Source organism: Prunus mume, linkage group LG4 (assembly GCF_029339155.1).
Source record: "Prunus mume cultivar Tortuosa linkage group LG4, ASM2933915v1, whole genome shotgun sequence".
NCBI lineage: Eukaryota > Viridiplantae > Streptophyta > Magnoliopsida > Rosales > Rosaceae > Prunus > Prunus mume.
The window spans coordinates 17,130,682-17,147,937 of NC_142701.1; the positions used below are offsets into that span (position 1 = coordinate 17,130,682).

Genomic DNA, 17,256 nt, shown 5'->3' on the forward strand with positions numbered 1-17,256 from the left:
TCTTATGCGCACCGTTGATCTCCGCCATCTGATGATGATCGGATGTTGACACGTGCTCTGCCCCAAGTGGCTCTCGCATTTTGTGCCTATCTGTCTAGAGAACGAGGTGGCAGATTGCTGATACGCCAGACATTAATAACATAATAATTTGTGCGAAGCTTGTGCATTATTGTTTAGAAAAATGCACAAGTCATGTAAAATCCGTAGCTATCAATCATGCGCCCAAAATCGATTGCGTAGATTCAAACGCAACTCATTTGTGCAGATTATTATGAAACAATCCACAAATATTCTTAAATTCAAGAAATATGGAAAGGAAAATGGATGATCATATCATTGATAATAACAATTGATAGCAATGTGTTATGTGACTTTACTTGAATCATTATTACCATACGTCCAAACCTCCTAACCTATTATTTAGTATTTCCGAGTAAGGATTCAGATAGGTAACGAAAGAAAATATACAGGACGAGAAGATGTGTCCATAAGCCTTGGCCTTCTATTACAGGACGAGAAGATGCCATCGTATATGTATTACATAAAGTAATGTCACTCTTGTCATGTATGTACAACAACGAACAAGTGTCAATATATGTGTGTATTTATTTATAAAGATACATAGATAGGACTGCATGACAGCTTCTCGCCAATCTAACATTCGTAGCAAATAAGAGTAGCTGTCTCTCTCTCTCTCTCTCTGTGTGTTTACAACTTCCATTGGCTCGATGGAGGAAAATTCAAACCAATGTGCAGCAGAATCAGCTGCAATTCCTCTCAACATGGAGGGAGAATCTAATGATGGGGAAGAAAGAGATCCAGAAAGCATTTCACTGAGCCAACCACTCCTCCGGAGAAACCGGACACTCTCTTCCAGTCCACTGGCTATAGTTGGAGCAAAAGTCTCCTACATAGAGAGCTTGGACTACGAGTAAGAACTAAAACACATCCCATTTCTAGTTTCACTTGAAAGCAACTCCTAAATCCTTATTCTCTTCATCTTCACATTGAATTGAAGTTGGTTTGATGCAGGATCAACGAGAATGATCTCTTTAAGCATGACTGGAGAAGCAGATCCAAAGTCCAAGTCTTGCAGTATATATTCTTGAAATGGATCCTCGCCTTCCTTGTTGGACTTTTAACTGGCATAATTGCCACCCTCATTAACCTTGCAGTTGAGAATATTGCTGGCTACAAGCTTCTTGCCGCAGTTAGTTTCATACAGAAAGAAAGGTTTGTTGCATTCCTAACCACTCTCAATGTTATATTCAGCTACGTCAATCAAAATCTCATATTATAGTCTGTTCAATTATCTATGACTAAAAAACAATGCGTGGGAATTATGTGGTGTAGGTACCTCATGGGGTTCATCCATTTAGCTGGGGCCAATCTCCTACTGACCACTTTTGCTTCCATTCTCTGCGTGTGTTTTGCACCCACTGCGGCCGGACCTGGTATACCTGAAATCAAAGCTTATCTAAACGGAGTGGACACTCCTAATATGTTTGGTGCTACAACAATGATTGTCAAGGTGGGTTGGCTTTTTCAAATTGAATGTGTCTCAAGATAATTTCAGTAAGTGACTGCTCTATTAGACTACTCTACAGTACACGAGAGATTTTACTTAATTTCTTCTGTTTATAAAGCTAAGTGGCATGATAACCTTTCATGTTGCAGATAATCGGAAGCATTGGGGCTGTCTCTGCAGGCCTAGATCTTGGGAAAGAAGGACCTCTAGTGCACATTGGAAGCTGCATTGCTTCCTTACTAGGCCAAGGGGGACCTGACAATCACCGTATCAAATGGCGCTGGCTCCGCTACTTCAATAATGACCGTGACCGCCGGGATCTCATTACTTGTGGTGCTGCCTCTGGGGTATGTGCAGCTTTCCGAGCCCCTGTGGGTGGCGTACTGTTTGCTTTTGAAGAGGTGGCAACATGGTGGAGGAGTGCCCTTCTCTGGAGAACTTTCTTCAGCACAGCCATTGTGGTCGTGGTGCTTAGAACTTTCATTGAAATATGCAATTCCGGGGGATGTGGGCTTTTTGGAAAAGGAGGGCTTATCATGTTTGATGTAAGCACTGTTACTGTGACATACCATATGATGGATATCATCCCCGTAGTTGTAATTGGCATTATTGGTGGAGTTTTGGGAAGCCTGTACAACTTTTTTCTCCACAAGATCCTCAGACTATACAATCTCATAAATCAGTAAGCAACCTAATCCAAACTTCAATCTTGTAGTCATAACCATAAACGGATTTTAGGATGTAAAGTAACCTTGCAAAGCTAAGCCAACACCAGAATATACTCAGCTGACCATGCTTTTAGTAATCTGAGAGAAATGGTTATTCCATGTTTGACAACCAACACAATGTGATGTCAACTTGATAGTAATAATTACTTCTTGAATTACTCTCTTGGCAGGAAGGGTAAAGTTCACAAGCTCCTCCTCAGTCTCAGTGTATCACTCTTTACCTCTGCATGCTTATATGGTCTCCCTTTCCTCGTCGAATGCACACCCTGTGATTCCTCTCTTGCAGAGTCTGTCTGCCCCACCAATGAAGGGTCTGGAAACTTCAAACAATTCAACTGCCCAGATGGCCACTACAATGACCTGGCTACTCTTCTCCTTGCCACTAATGATGATGCAGTTCGAAACATCTTCTCGACTACCACATCCACTGAATACCATCCTATCTCCCTCCTAATCTTCTTCGCACTTTATTGCATCTTAGGATTGTTTACCTTTGGAATTGCTGTGCCAACTGGACTGTTCCTCCCCATCATCCTTATGGGCTCAGCTTATGGCCGCATGCTTGGTATCGCCATGAAATCCTATACGAGCATTGACCAGGGGCCTTTTTGCTGTTCTCGGTGCAGCTTCTCTAATGGCAGGATCAATGAGGATGACAGTTTCACTATGTGTCATATTTCTTGAGCTCACCAACAACCTCCTCTTACTGCCCATAACAATGATTGTCCTCCTAATTGCCAAAACAGTAGGAGACAGCTTCAACCCAAGCATCTATGAGATTATACTGCATTTAAAAGGTTTGCCTTTCTTGGATGCACATCCAGAACCATGGATGAGGAATCTGACCGTAGGTGAGCTTGCTGATGCCAAGCTGCCAGTAGTCACCCTTCGTGGAATTGAAACGGTGGAACGTATTGTGGAGGTCCTGAGAAACACCACACACAATGGTTTCCCTGTTATAGATGATGGAGTGGTACCACCAGTAGGATTGGCCGTTGGGGCAACAGAAGTACATGGACTAATCCTTCGAGCTCACCTTGTTCATGTGCTGAAGAAGAAATGGTTCCAAAGAGAGAAAAGAAGAACAGAGGAGTGGGAAGTGAGAGAGAAATTTACCTGGGTTGAGTTGGCTGAGAGGGAAGGAAAGATTGAGGAGGTGGCCGTGACAAGTGAAGAAATGGAGATGTATGTAGATCTGCATCCCCTCACTAATACAACACCTTATACAGTGATGGAAAGCATGTCAGTGGCAAAAGCTATGGTGCTTTTCAGACAACTGGGACTCCGTCATTTGCTCATTGTGCCAAAGTATGTAGCAGCTGGGGTAAGTTGATCAAGCATTCTCATTTTACTAAACACCATGCGCTTGTTAACTAGAGTTACAACTTACTTACACCTAAGCATATTTATTCAGTACATTGAGCAAATTTATTCAAGATGGTCTTTCGTTATACACTAAAATTTGTAAAGGCCAATATCACTAACCTCAACGTGTGCTCCATTTATAGGTGCCTCCCGTGGTTGGGATCTTAACCAGGCAAGATTTAATAGCCTACAACATTTTGAATGCCTTTCCACATCTCACAAAAGCCACAAGCAGAGAGAAGGGGAACTGAAAACGTCTTCTCCTCAACCAACAGAACTAGCAGCTTTCCTGAGCAAGACATCGGTTTCTTTATTATTATTTTTTACTCAATTATTTATTCTTTCATCCAATTCCAAAGGAGTCAGGTAGATACACAACAATCTGCAATTTCATTCACTTGTAACTATTCATATCACACATGTCTCAGTCGATGATGAACAAAATTCCTTTCTTCAAAAGGGAAAACAACACAGAGGTATTGGTTTTGTTATTTTCTCACTCTACTAGATAGATTATCCTACTCTTCTTCTAGTAATAACCCCAGCAAAATACATCATTGAAAATTCTTCACATGCGTTTCTTCTTCTTCTTTCCTAATTTCTTTTTCTTTAGGCTGACACCTTGGCCCCTCTTGAACACAGCTAAAACCTCGATGCTGCAATCATGGATAAATAAATAAAAACTTGTCATGGAAAACTTAGCAAAAAAGAATCTGGAAAACAAAAAGGTGTATTAAATGCAAAGATGATGGAATTAGCATGACAACATATGCTACATTCCATTTTTGCTATGTCAACCATCTATCCTTCTTTTTTGGGAAGTCAATTTCTGCCTAGAAAAGTACCAAAAACAAAACAACGTCTGAATGAAATGCTGGAAATCTTGCATAATCGATCTCCAAAACAAATAAGCATGAATTTATTTTCAATCAATAATGAATGAACCTATAGCATATATGCATATCCATGCAATTTAATTGTAATAAGATGCATCATATGTTGGAAACAAGGGGGTTAAAGAATAGAAACTGATATATACCTCTGGGTTCCAGGGAAAAAATTATATCCATGGGCTTTTTCCAACTTCCATGCCTTGCTAGACAATAACAACTCGCAATCCTGTTGAAACATCAATCCCAAATTACGTAGAGGTAAAAAATGACAACAATCAAACCAGACCAAGACGGGATTGGAAAATCAGAGCAGAATATAATTATTTCATGGAACTTTGTAGCAACCAATTTATACCTCTTTGAAGCTTTCCCATCCACAACTAATATAAATAAGGGTTCGAGGCAATGTTTTGCTATCCTCTGAAGTTATTTTGCTTCCAATCTGAACTGAAGCTTCTCTTGCACGGAGCATCCATGGTCTCTTCTCATCCTTTTCTTTTGAGCTTGAACTGAGTTGACATATAAATTATCGGAACTAATTACTTTCCACTAGGACCACCAGTGAGGTCCTTGACTTCAATATTTTGAATGTAGAAAGGGTCTCACCTCTCTGAGGATGACTTAGCTTTATACTCGGCTGAAGATATACTCCGCAATGCATCAACAAGAGATGCATCCAGTCCCTTTCTAGGAGGATCCACAACAAGTACATCTGATCCCGTGATCCAAGAAAGAGGTTCCTAGTTTATTTGTGAGAAATATTATAAACCCAACTATTCAGCAGAAATCATAAAGGAACAATAACGGAGAAACCTTGAAAATTGCTTTGTATACATTTTAATATAAACATGAAATTCGTAAGAATTCACATACTAGATAATAATTTAAAATTTATTCTCATACTTTCTCTTTAACAAATTATTGCCATATTTAACATCTAAACCTGAAGAAAACAGAGATCTCTACTATGAGGTAAAAATTTAAGATACATACATTAAAAATTTCAAAGGGTTACCAACTTTAGAAGTATCTGCAAGATACCAGCTGATACTGCTACTATCTACTAAGTTTGGCAGGCGGTCAACTGTCTTCTCAAAGGATAGTTTTGATTCTTTGTTAATCTCGATGCACCTAACAGACCTAGAAAACAATAATAATTCCATATCAGAATGTCTTATATTTAAAAATAAAGACTGAACTTTTGAGGTTTTATACATTCACAATTATCCCAATTCTTGCCTGCATTTTCTTGTCACAGCTAATGATAATCCAATTACACCAGCTCCTGCATACAAGTCAGCAACAGATGATCCTTGAGGGACATACCTTTGTAACTTCCGGAGCAAGGTATCAAAAGCCTGGGATGAAGTAACATTAGACCAGGTGATATAGAGTAGAAACTTTTTCAAGAAATGTAAAATTAAGAAGGCATGATTTTCCAGTAATCAAGTTTCAGAAAACAGGTTCCAGTCAGGATGGTTAGATGTTAAACCGAAGATTCCTTCTTTTACATGTTTCAAATTCTGATTCCTTCAGGATCCAATTATACCCTAAATAACAACTACATCATAATTTATGTGCATGCTAAGGGACTTTTGTTTTTCTTTTTTCTTGTTCTACCCTTACATTTACAGTGGTTTATATGGCTTTAATTTCTACGCTCACAGTGTGATGGAAGTTGATGTTAATGAAAATAAAATTATGCATTTCAGTCAAATTTCTATAGTTAGAAAATAAGATTAAAATACCCGTGTGTTTGCTTGGCCAAAACTGGATGGAGCCAAGGAGATATCAATTCCTCCAACATGTTCCCAGAAGTCTCTTTCTCCTAAAAGATGTCGCCATCTGTTCCCAAAAATTATCTGCATCACCGGGTAAACATATGTAAATTCAAGATCATGTAATAAAATGGCTAAAAATAACCCTTTGGACTCACATTGTTTGTTGATGTCTGAAAGTTGGCCCATACAGAGTGAACCAGATTGACTTTGCTTCTTGTCCCACCATTTCTCCATATAAACTGGAAACAAAACAAGCATACAGACCATAGATTTCAAATATAATTCTTTAAAAGATAAGATTTACAACAGCAAAATAAAATGAAATAGCTAGCTCACATTGGCCAAGGCATTCAGTTTTTCTGAATTCGGGGAATTTTCATTTCTTGAGTGCCATACTAAAGCTACCTGCACTTTACCTAGAAGGAAGTATAACTTAAACATTAGTTAGATTTCAGATCAATTTTTGCGTATCACAGAAAATCTGATTCTAAAACTCACATAATTATAATGAATTCAACTACTAACCATTTTTATATCTTTCGGAGGCAGGAAGAGATGTATCATGTGTTGTCACGGCCATCTGCACACCACCATTAATTGAGTTACCAGAAAATTACAACTTACTAGCATATTTTCCATGTACACATTCATTATCTTGAATCTCACCTGCACATAACGTAAATCACCCGTCCCCTCATCTTCATCATATGGCTCAATGCTTAGTTCAGTAATACCTGAAAATAATATAAAGAAGTACAAAAATAATTCAACACTCAAAAACCAGAAAAAGAAACAAATAAACAAAGAAGAATACAAAATATAACAGGTAACATTGAGTTTTAATAACTGAAAAGGACCTTGTTTAAGCAGCTCCACCGCGGCATTAATACTTGGATGATGAGCTGCAAAAACAGAAAAAAGAAAATACAAACTAAACAAAATTAAAACTGCAAAAGAAACAATTGAAGATCAATCCAATGATTTAAAAAGTTAGTACGATTGGGAATTTGGGACCTTTGCATTGAGGAATATCTACTACATTATGAGTGCCCTCCTGATAAAGCCCAATCAGAGGGTTTTCTGATGAGCCACGAACGGCTAATTTTGCACGACACCTCCATCCCCACTAGCACCACACCAAATAATATCAAGACTCAAAACCCTAAGTAATACCGGGAAGATAATTTTTTTATTTTCTTCTATAAAAAAAGGCCTACACTTTACGAAATTAAGGGGGCAAATTGTTAAGTAATACCAGTTTGCAACTGTCAAATGTAAAATCTGAGACTCCAACGGCCTTGAAGAACTCTGTAGCCTCGTCAACGATGACCGGACGGTGGAGATTGAACTCGTGGGTACACCCGGAGCACCTGAATATCCAGGCAGCAAATTTAAAATAAATAAAAAAGTTAAAGCAACGATAATAATTATTGTGGGAAGAAAAAAAATGTAAACTGAAAGGGTGTTGTCGAAAAGAGTTACGATTCGAAGTGTGGGCACTGGAGGGCGCAGGTTAGCGAGGGCGGAGGGGTTGCGTTGGGGCTTAACGAGCGAGAAGGAGCTGCTGGAGCTGAAACAGCAGGTGGAGCGCGCACTGCGCTTGGGGAAACGTGGCAGGTAATTAGTGGAGGTGGAGGAGGACGTACGGAGAGGAAGCACAGAGGCATTGCTCCGCCGTACGATAACAAGATAAACCGCGTTTCTATTTTATGTTTCTCTAAAAAAAGAATTAAAAAACAAGAACATAGGACACTACTAAACATTGCTTTATTTTCTGAACCCAAAAAAAAAAAACATTGCTTTATTTGCTTGCAAACATGTGCTTTTACATTTGCAGTTTCTTCTGTGGTGGTCTATGAGCTTTTGTGCAGAAAAGTTCCAATGGATGAGACAAAACGAAGGAGAGCATCTTTCACTTTGTCAAGGAAGTGGAAATAGGCATATCTCCAGGACTTCTTGATGACCAAACTCCCACAAACTCCCCAGAACCCTACAATGAAACCTATCACTATGCTGATGATGAACCCTAGCTTTTTAGATTTACTTTCATCATCATCCTCTCCATCTCCACTTGGAACTTGAGGTGCTTCTCCATTGTCGTCTTGGCAACTGGGTAATGGATACCCGCAAAGAGCGGCATTGCCCTCGTAAATTGATGGATCAACCAGGGTCTGAAACTGGTTGCCTGTTGGAATTCTCCCAGACAAGTTATTGTATGACAGGTTGAGATGATTCAAAAATGTTAAAGAAACCATGCTCTGTGGAATTGAACCTGAAAGTTCGTTTGTTGATAGATCAAGAGTTTCTATCCGCTCCAAGTTTCCGATCTTTTCTGGGATATTTCCTGTCAAATGATTCATGGACAAATTCAAGGTGCCCAACATTAAAAGTCTTGTCAGCCCCACAGGCATCTCTCCTGACAAGTTATTGTCTGAGAGATCAACACTATTAACAAGGTAAAGGATGGAGTCATATACAAGCACTCTTCCTTTTGACACCACCTCCAGTTTTCCCTGATAACTGCTTATATCTTTGTCTGTGAACTCAGATTTGAAGCCACTCAAATTACCTATGCACTGTGGAATTTTTCCAGAGAGATTGTTGTGTGAGAGGTCCAGTATGTGGAGATTGGAAAGGCCACATAACTGTGAAGGTATGTTTCCAGCAAACGAGTTGAGCCTCAAGCTTAAAATCAACAAAGAGAGCATATTTTCTCCTATGGAAGCCGGAATAGGTCCAGAAAACTTGTTGTCACCAAGATCAAGACTCTTCATGTCAGTGCAGTTTCTCAAGGAAGGAACTTCACCTGAAAATTTGTTGCTAGAGAGGATCAAGAAGTTGAGTAAAGTAAGAGAGCCTAAGGATCTTGGGATTGAACCGGAGAGACTGTTGTTTGACACATCTACAATATACAATAATGGCATTTTGTTCCAAAAATTAGGAATCTGACCAGACAAGTGGTTGTTTGAGATAACCATGGTTGTTAATTGGCTCATATTACTAAGGGACAGGGGAATTCTTCCACTCAAAGAGTTCCTAGAAATGTCTAGATCTGACAGAGAGGGCATCACTTCACCAATGTTATGAGGAATTGGTCCTGAAAACAGATTATCTCTAAGATACAGCATGGTGATGTTTGATGACCAGAGTGGGAGGGGGCCCTCAAACCTGTTCGAACTCAAATCAACGGTGGAAGAACTGCTGAATCTTAATGAGTTGGGCACCCTGCCGCTTAGCTGATTATAAGCGACATCTAGTTTACTCAATTGCAAATCCAACTGCCAAAACCAATCTGGTATGGTGTCTGAAATCAAAGCATTATTGAGTACCACCGTGGTCAGCTCAGTCTGATTTCTGAGCCATGTAGGAAATTTGGGACCCAGTTTGCATGATCTAATGTTCAAGTATCTTAATTTGAAAGGAGGTATCCAATCGAAAGGTATGTCGAAAACTAAGGAAATGTTTGACGAAGCTTTTTCAATTGATACATCTTTTAAGCCTCGAAGTTTCGCCAAATGAGCTCCTGTTATGAAACCTTCCCATGCGTTTCCAGAGATATCTAGTGCAACCAGCGATGAGAGCTGCCCAAGACTTTCTGGGATGATCCCACTCATTTCATTTCTTGCGAGGTAAAACTCCTCCAAAGATGTTAAGTTTCCAATCGATTTCGGGATTGAACCGTGAAATGAGTTGTCCCATAATGTGAGGTATCTTAAGCTTTTAAGGTATCCCAAAGAATCAGGCAGTTTTCCTGTCAGTCTGTTATATCCCAAATCCAATGTCTCTAAGCTGCTGTTTGTGCATGCAGACAACATATCAATGAAATTAGTAATTTCACCAGTAATTTTGTTGATAGAAAGTCTTAGCGTCTGCAAACTGCATAGCCTTCCCAAGTTTCTTGGCAACTGACCTCCAATGTCGGAATTCTCTGATAAATCAAGCGTCTGGAGAGACGTCAAACTACCAAATGTTTCTGCAAGTTCTCCATGGAGATTGTTGGACTTTAGGTGAAGGTGGACTAGTTCAGTCAGATTAAACATCCAAGGAGGTATCGTGGAGTTGAAATCGTTGCCAGAGAGATCAAGAACCAAAAGGGATGTGAAATTGATGGAAGGAAGAGCGAGAGGAAAGATGGAAAGTCTACAAAAGGGCAAATGCAATTCAACAAGGGAAGGGAGCATATTAACAGTGGGAAGCCAATATGATGCAGCCTTGGAAAGGTCAACTCCTTCCAAGTTGAGGTACTTTAAGGAAGAAAAAGTTGCAAGCTTTAGCCAGTGGAGATCATTCTCAACTGGTTCAAAAAAGTAATTACTGAGATCAAGATAAAGCAAACTTGAGAGGTTTCCAAGATTGGGGGGAATGGTTCCACCAAAAGATGCACCAGAGAGATTGAGATATGTAAGTTTCTCTAGTGATCCAATGAAACTTGGAAGCTGGACACCTCCAAAGTTATTCATGCTCAAATCCAAGTAAACCAAATCTTTCAAAACAAGCAAAGAAAGGTTGATCTCACCACCAAATCCAAATGCATTCTTTGCTGCTCCATCACCATCCAACCCACCTATTTTATAGCGGATTGCGAAGATCGAGCCTGTTGACACGTCCCGTTATGTTGTTGCAGCCTACACCATTCCATTTGCAGCAATCTTCTCCCACCCAAGACGAAAGCCGGTCCAAAGGATCTGTAAGGCCTTGTTTGAGCTTGAGAAGGGCTTTCCTCTCTATATCCATGCATTTCACATTATGATGATCAGCGGCACTGCAGAAACCAAGTTTAATGGTTTCAAGGTATAGAATTCCTGACAGTAAAATTAGTGAAACAAGTTGGATGGAAGCACTGCTGTGAACCATACTTGTTATGCAATGCAATGGGAGGGATGATATGCAGGAGTGAAGATATGAGGCTGCAAGATTTAAAGAGAACAAATGTCCTGTACGTATTTGTAGGGAGGATGGAGAAAGAAAATTGAGTTTTTCTTAATAATAAAAATAAATTTATTTTTTATTATATATTATAATTATATATTAAAAGAAGGTTCGTTGAAACTAATTGATTAAGATATAAAATAATTTATATTTATATATAATAAAAAATTATTTTCTCTTTGAATTTTCGAAATTACGTGCCGTCCGGACGCCCTAACAACAAGGGATAGATTTGACCAGGGTGACTCAGATTTAGACCATGTCTGATAAATAAAAAAAGATAAATAAAAAAGTCAATTATTAGAAGACTCCGAAGTCAATTTGAGTTAACGTGGGGCCAATAGTTTGAGAGAGCCTTAATAATATATATTTTCGACCCCATCAAACCACGCGCGTCCAATTGATAATGACTTTTTAGGTTGAATGTTGCATTTCTGTCAAAGGGATATTTAAGACCCCCAATTAGTACTCAAGAATAATACTTGGTCCTTCCACCCAAAAAAAAAAAAAGAATAATACTTGGTCCGCTAGATCTTCATGTTCAAAGAAACTATTAGACGTCGTCGTCAAAATGGAAGAGGTCCTGCTATATTTATTTTTTTAAAAGATTCCCAAATTTTACAGATTTCACACGAGGACATTATATTATATTAATTAAACATGAAACTGTTTATAATTTTCCTCCATCCATCACAGTAAGATCATATAGGTTGAAACAAGTCAAGCAGTCGAACTATAGAATTTGGAAATAGCGCCAATACACACTACATAGTTCCGGTAACAAAAGATGCATAAGCCAATCTCCTTGGTGTTTCTGTATAACCATCTATTTCAAGGCTACAGGAGCCCAAATATTTTAGGATCACAATCTACAATATGCACTTATCTCTGCGATCAATCATCAGTGCCAAAGTACCGATCACCAAATTCACCCATTCCTGGTATCACACGGAATTCTTCATTCAGTGCAACATCAATCTCTGAAGTGACAATCTTCAACGATGGAAACCGTTTGGAAACACAATGGATTCCTTCAGGGGCCTAAGGCAGAGGGAAACAGTGGTAAAAAGAATCAAACAAATGTTGACATTGTACACAAAAACAGTCGGTCGGCATCAAGAAAAACTCACAGAGATAAGGTTTAAGAATATTATATGCGCTTCAGGAACTCCTTTCTGTATGAGTAGTTCAATAGCCTGGTTAGCTGAGTTACCTACAAGCCAGTAACGTGGATTGTCACTTTTCACTCACCAGCAAGCAAAAGTTCAAAAGAATGCCCTTTTCAGCAGGATGGGTCAGGAATGTCATAAACCAAGCCTATTCTTGTTTTTAATTTGAAATTCTTACAGTAACTAATATCTACATGAAAAAAAACAGAGTCCAGTGCCCAAATTATGAAAATAAAAAACGGACTCCGATTTCTAGCTAGCAAAAGCCAACATGCCCTGCCATTTCAATTTCCACATTGTGCAGTATGTCTCACAACATACTCTTCGACGGGAATGGCATAAGACATAATAAACAAATGATGTTATCTTTCTATCACTCCTGTGCATCTTGAGCAATGAGAATAAGAAAACACTAAAGAGTCCAAAAGTTTTCTTCCATCACCAACTACATTTTTCTCAATATATGCAGGTACCAAAGAACAACAGAACTTCAAAGGAAACCAATGGGATTACCTGTAGCAAGGACGGGGTCTAGAAGCAGGACATGGCGTTCTGAAATATCCTTGGGAAGCTTCTCATATATAAGCTGCTTAAGTTGTAGTTACTTGGTTATACACAATTTTTATTAAGTCTGAGTGGGAGGGGTTAGCTATTCGTAAATTTTCTCTACTTCAAAAACAGTTACAAGGTTACCTGTTTCCCATTGTCTCCATCACGGTGAATCAGAATCTTTCCTATTTTTATTCCTTTGCAGCATGCACGTAATGCATTTTCCATGCTCTCACCACTTACATAATAAACACAGAAAGATTGTTAAGACCTGACAACCCATATTTTGCCTGCCGGATAAATAAAACTTTTAAAATCAATACCTGATTTAAAGCTCACCTTCGAACAATTGAAACCCCACACAATTTCTTGCAGAAATCAACCCCAGTATATACTGATGCTGAAATAGAATAAATACAAAATTTCAAAGACACAATATTCTTTACTAAAATAAATATTGGATCCATGTTTATGTGAGCTTCACAATCCAATCATTCAACTAGCAACGCACCTCCCCTTCCAATGGAAAATCCAAAATCCTCAACTAACAAAGTTCTGAATCGAGTATGGAGAAGGAAATAAGAGGGTAAAGACATGTAATCAACATACCTGTTGGAGTTACTACTTGCTTCTCTGTGAATGGCAAATGGCCAAGGCCATGCTCCACAACCTAGAGGCCACATCAAAGTATAAGAACATAAAAGCTGAACTCTGGTAGGTTAATGAAACTTGACTAAGCCTGAAATGGAAAATACCAGACGAATTAGCCGATCTGAATAAAATACAAAGTCATGCTTTGATATTTCTCGGTCTCGAATCAGTGTATGCATACCTCTAATCTGTAACATGAGAAAAACTTGATTAAGGACTATAAAGAGATGAAAGTGAAGAAACAGTCATCGGATTGCAGACTGTTGGGACAACCCTTCAGGTTACAGGGTCCATCAAAATGCAAGTGACCTATATATTCAAATAAACTTGGGCCAGTCAACCATGAAATCTGATTGATCACACTTTTCAGCGCTGAAATTTAAATATTAGGTTGGAGGTGGACATAGAAGGTGCCCAGAAAAGGGGTTTGGAAAGTTCTCTCACTGATATGCCATAAGCCCAGAAACAGAAACCAAGTTGACATAACTATCTTTAGCCTTCACCTACCAGACACATACCCTACCCTACCCAACCCAACTCATCCGACGCTGCTTTGTATAATCCACAATCTCACTGTTTTCTGCACTCAGAGTTGTACAGTTATTCTAGTTACTGGCATTTAGTAGTAGAATTTTTGGGCCACAGCTCAATGAAAAACAAGGCCAATAATTGAATTCAACATACAATAAATAATTTGTACTTGAGAGTCTTAGGATCAACAACCATAGCCAAGACTACCAAATTCCTAATGCCCCCAAAAGACAGAAGGTGAAGAATATGTCTATAACACCAAATCACAAATAAAACAAAAGGCATACCTGAAATGTTGACTGAATAACATACATATTGGGATAAATTTTGCAGAGGTCATGCTGACCAAGCTTTGTTTGAATATGTTGCACAATCAAATCAATGGCTACATGATTATCACCACCACGGGGAATGATCACATCAGCATACTTCTTTGATGGGTGAACAAAATCATCAAAAGCAGGCTTGACAAACTTGGCATACTGCACAATTAAAATAATACAAATTTATAAATAAACCCAATCCTAGACATGTATTTATAAAAAAACCCAAGCACTATTTAAACATAGAAACACACCCAAAATCAACTCCAAAGTCAACTTTTTGGGTGTGTTCATAAATGAGTTTTGAGTGTGTGTAATGATGAGTTTTGGGTGTGTTTATAAAGTGTTTTGAGTGTTGGGTTTTTTAATAATTTCAACCTCTATTTTGGGTGTTTTAGTGAAACTCCCTTAAAATAATGCTACCAATGTGATTTTAAGAGTTGAAACAATTAAATCTCAGCGGAATTACAAGACAATTAAACCATAAAAGAGCCACCCTATGTTCTTACTCAACTCCACAGAAAATTATGATGATTCAATTGTGTGCAAGGAGACTGTTCAAGCATGGGGTCTTACCATTTCAAGAACAGAATTTATGTCCCTCCCCCTCTCAACTGTGTCTCGTCTTATTCTACGAGCAAGCCTTACATCAGCATCTGGACAAAAACAAGATAACAAATATTCACAGAGAGAGAGAGAGAGAGAGAGAGAGAGAGAGAGAGAGAGCATAATCTAAAAAAGGTTATGACCTGCTCCTCATGCGCATACAGAGACTGGCCAATCCATAAAGTTGGATGGGAATAGAAGCACTCTTAAAGAACGAATGTTTGATAATAACCTATAGGCAGTTTGAGTTTATATAAATTTTTAAACACTGAAGCCATTCTATATGGACCAGCAAAAAGTAGAATATATTATTCGCCGCCCAAGTGGCTAACGCCTATGGTTTATAATCAGCATAAATTGCTAATTGGCAACTGAATCTTAATAGGCAGTACAAGAAAACCAGCCCTGAAATTCCCTTCTCTGGATTTCTTTGATCAATATCTGTTTCTATTTCTTTGTCGTAACATATACATTTGATTACAGAGGAATTGCTAGACCTATACAAAGAAGGCATAATGTCCGTACATAGCACTCAAACTAACATGACATGCAAAGCAAAACAATCATGGAAATCTGGAAGATGAGATGACCATAAAGGAACATAACAAGACAATAAAAATAATGACAACGACAAAAAACTAAAACGAGAAAATCAAACCTGTATCGACAAAAATCTTCATGTTCATCAGATTTCGGACACGTTGATCATGGAATACCAGAATTCCCTCCAAAATTATTACATCGGAAGCATTCACCTGAAAAAGCAGTAAACAAAATGATTAAAAGAGCAGAAAACGACAATTAGAAGTCAAAACGAACCTTGAGAAGAGTAAAAATGGTAACAATACTAATAATAATGATAGTTAATAAAGTAATATAAGAATAATAATAATAAATAGTACAATGGTACCAGTACACTAATTCTACACGCCAAACAAGCTAGATACTCCTAACCAAAAGAAAAAAAAGGAATAAAAACACATAAATGATTTGAGTACCTGCCGGAAAGTATCAGAACTTCGTCGATGGATCTTAAAATCATAAATCGGAACTTGGACAGATTGGCCACATTTTAGCTTTTGAACGCACTCTAAAAGTTGCTCCGTGTCAAAAGCATCTAAAAAATGCAAGCCATACATAATCAATAAAATTTTACAAATAATGTCCATAGGCTAAAGAAAAACCCCAACAAAACTTCATCTGTCACTCCATAACTGCCAGAGTTGCACAGTACAGATAGAACAGCACACAGCCTAATTTCTTGGCAGCAGACATCAAGAATAGGAAAGTAAATATGACTTTTTATAATAAAATGATTACCAGGATGATCAAAATTATACTCATGCACCCGTTCAGATTCCTCAGGTGTCAAACCACGGTAAAATGAATCCTACGACAAGGCCAAATGAAACTAATTAGAGAATTTTATTAAGCATAAAGTAAAATCAACTAATGACGGAATTTTGCAGGCAGAAAAGGCAAGTTAAGCATAATGGACACCAAACCCTAACCTGATTGACAAGGACGACCCGATGATCGTGAAGCTGTTGGATGATCATGTCGCAAACCGTGGTCTTACCCGAAGCCGTACCTCCCGAAACACCTAATCAATCACCGCAACAACAATCGAATTGAAAGAAAATGTAGTTGCGGCAGAGATGTGACTGAAACAAATTTAAATTGATTGGATGTTCTGTGAAAATGTGAAGAAAGACGAATGCGAGAGTTAATAGTACCAATGACGAAGGGCTGCTTGGTGGCGTTGGGGTCGGCTCGGTTTGAAGCAGCGGAAGCAGGAGAGGAAGACGATGCAGAAGGTGGAGATGAGAGGAGGCCGTCAAGTCGGAGCCCCGAGAAGTGAGGCCCGGACGCTGCCTCCATCACGTAGTCTATGGTGGTCGTCTCCTCCGGCATGGTTTTCACTCTCGCTGTCACTCTCTGGTTGTGTGTTTCGGACTGAATTTGTTACAGCACGACAGTTCAACTGCCTTCAAAAATCAAAAGAGCTCAGCGCTGGACAGAATAGGACCGTGCCGCTTTGTCACGATTTGTTCGGGCGCCTAGGATTCACGCTTTATTTTTGGGTTTGTCCTTTTTCTGATATTGGTATGAATTTTCTGATTTTGGTTTGGCAAAGGAGGAATATGCCGGATTTTTTATTATAATCTTTTTCGTGAGAAATTCGTGCGCCAAAATGGTGATG

The 17,256-nt window shown here is 38.7% G+C and overlaps 4 protein-coding genes across 5 annotated transcripts; 1 reads left to right on the top strand and 3 right to left on the bottom strand.

Annotated features, from left to right (window-relative positions):
* The first annotated feature begins 494 nt into the window (after nt 1-494).
* On the top strand, nt 495-4,112 carry CLC-B (chloride channel B). Its single transcript, XM_008232913.3, is given in 7 exon segments — nt 495-931; nt 1,033-1,233; nt 1,354-1,531; nt 1,678-2,210; nt 2,427-2,856; nt 2,858-3,580; nt 3,765-4,112. Coding segments are annotated over 7 exon segments (2,376 nt in total). The 5' UTR covers nt 495-728; the 3' UTR covers nt 3,873-4,112.
* Nucleotides 3,993-8,107, bottom strand: LOC103330348 (S-adenosyl-L-methionine-dependent methyltransferases superfamily protein). Of its 2 annotated transcripts, none has more exons than XR_513984.3 (15): nt 7,778-8,107; nt 7,551-7,665; nt 7,310-7,421; nt 7,153-7,197; nt 6,962-7,029; nt 6,821-6,875; nt 6,632-6,711; nt 6,451-6,534; nt 6,263-6,376; nt 5,754-5,872; nt 5,508-5,654; nt 5,121-5,254; nt 4,870-5,023; nt 4,661-4,740; nt 3,993-4,277 (listed from the first exon to the last, which is right to left on the bottom strand). XR_513984.3 is itself a non-coding variant. In XM_008232912.3 (15 exons), the coding sequence occupies exons 1-15, from the start codon at nt 8,056-8,058 to the stop codon at nt 4,190-4,192; spliced, it is 1,650 nt and encodes a 549-aa protein (XP_008231134.2). In that variant the 5' UTR covers nt 8,059-8,097; the 3' UTR covers nt 3,993-4,189. The 2 variants fall into 2 exon arrangements, 1 of the variants encoding a protein (XP_008231134.2); XM_008232912.3 differs by having other exon boundaries at nt 5,534-5,654; nt 7,778-8,097.
* On the bottom strand, nt 8,078-11,195 carry LOC148918025 (receptor-like protein EIX1). Its single transcript, XM_089050042.1, has one exon. It carries the CDS (start codon nt 10,753-10,755, stop codon nt 8,149-8,151), a length of 2,607 nt encoding a protein of 868 aa, XP_088906168.1. The 5' UTR covers nt 10,756-11,195; the 3' UTR covers nt 8,078-8,148.
* Nucleotides 11,196-11,934: 739 nt separating this feature from the next.
* Nucleotides 11,935-17,186, bottom strand: LOC103330350 (uridine/cytidine kinase UKL1, chloroplastic). Its single transcript, XM_008232914.2, has 14 exons — nt 16,790-17,186; nt 16,565-16,656; nt 16,374-16,443; nt 16,052-16,170; nt 15,712-15,808; nt 15,024-15,103; nt 14,412-14,606; nt 13,698-13,781; nt 13,552-13,612; nt 13,282-13,342; nt 13,087-13,180; nt 12,907-12,979; nt 12,355-12,437; nt 11,935-12,265 (listed from the first exon to the last, which is right to left on the bottom strand). The coding sequence occupies exons 1-14, from the start codon at nt 16,965-16,967 to the stop codon at nt 12,119-12,121; spliced, it is 1,434 nt and encodes a 477-aa protein (XP_008231136.1). The 5' UTR covers nt 16,968-17,186; the 3' UTR covers nt 11,935-12,118.
* Between the last annotated feature and the right edge of the window lie 70 nt (nt 17,187-17,256).

Bases quoted from the DNA above. Each gene is read 5' to 3' on its own strand.
- LOC103330348 (XM_008232912.3), bottom strand. From the start codon at position 8,058: ATGTTTAGTAGTGTCCTATGTTCTTGTTTTTTAATTCTTTTTTTAGAG. The intron at 6,377-6,450 runs GTGAGTCCAAAG...CCGGTGATGCAG, and splicing joins TTCAGACATCAACAAACAAT to ATAATTTTTGGGAACAGATG. The intron at 4,741-4,869 runs GTATAAATTGGT...ATGTTTCAACAG, and splicing joins GATGGGAAAGCTTCAAAGAG to GATTGCGAGTTGTTATTGTC.
- LOC103330350 (XM_008232914.2), bottom strand. From the start codon at position 16,967: ATGCCGGAGGAGACGACCACCATAGACTACGTGATGGAGGCAGCGTCC. The intron at 15,104-15,711 runs GTTTGATTTTCT...GTTTTTGTCCAG, and splicing joins GAAGATTTTTGTCGATACAG to ATGCTGATGTAAGGCTTGCT. The intron at 14,607-15,023 runs GTAAGACCCCAT...TTAATTGTGCAG, and splicing joins TAAATTCTGTTCTTGAAATG to TATGCCAAGTTTGTCAAGCC.
- LOC148918025 (XM_089050042.1), bottom strand. From the start codon at position 10,755: ATGAATAACTTTGGAGGTGTCCAGCTTCCAAGTTTCATTGGATCACTA.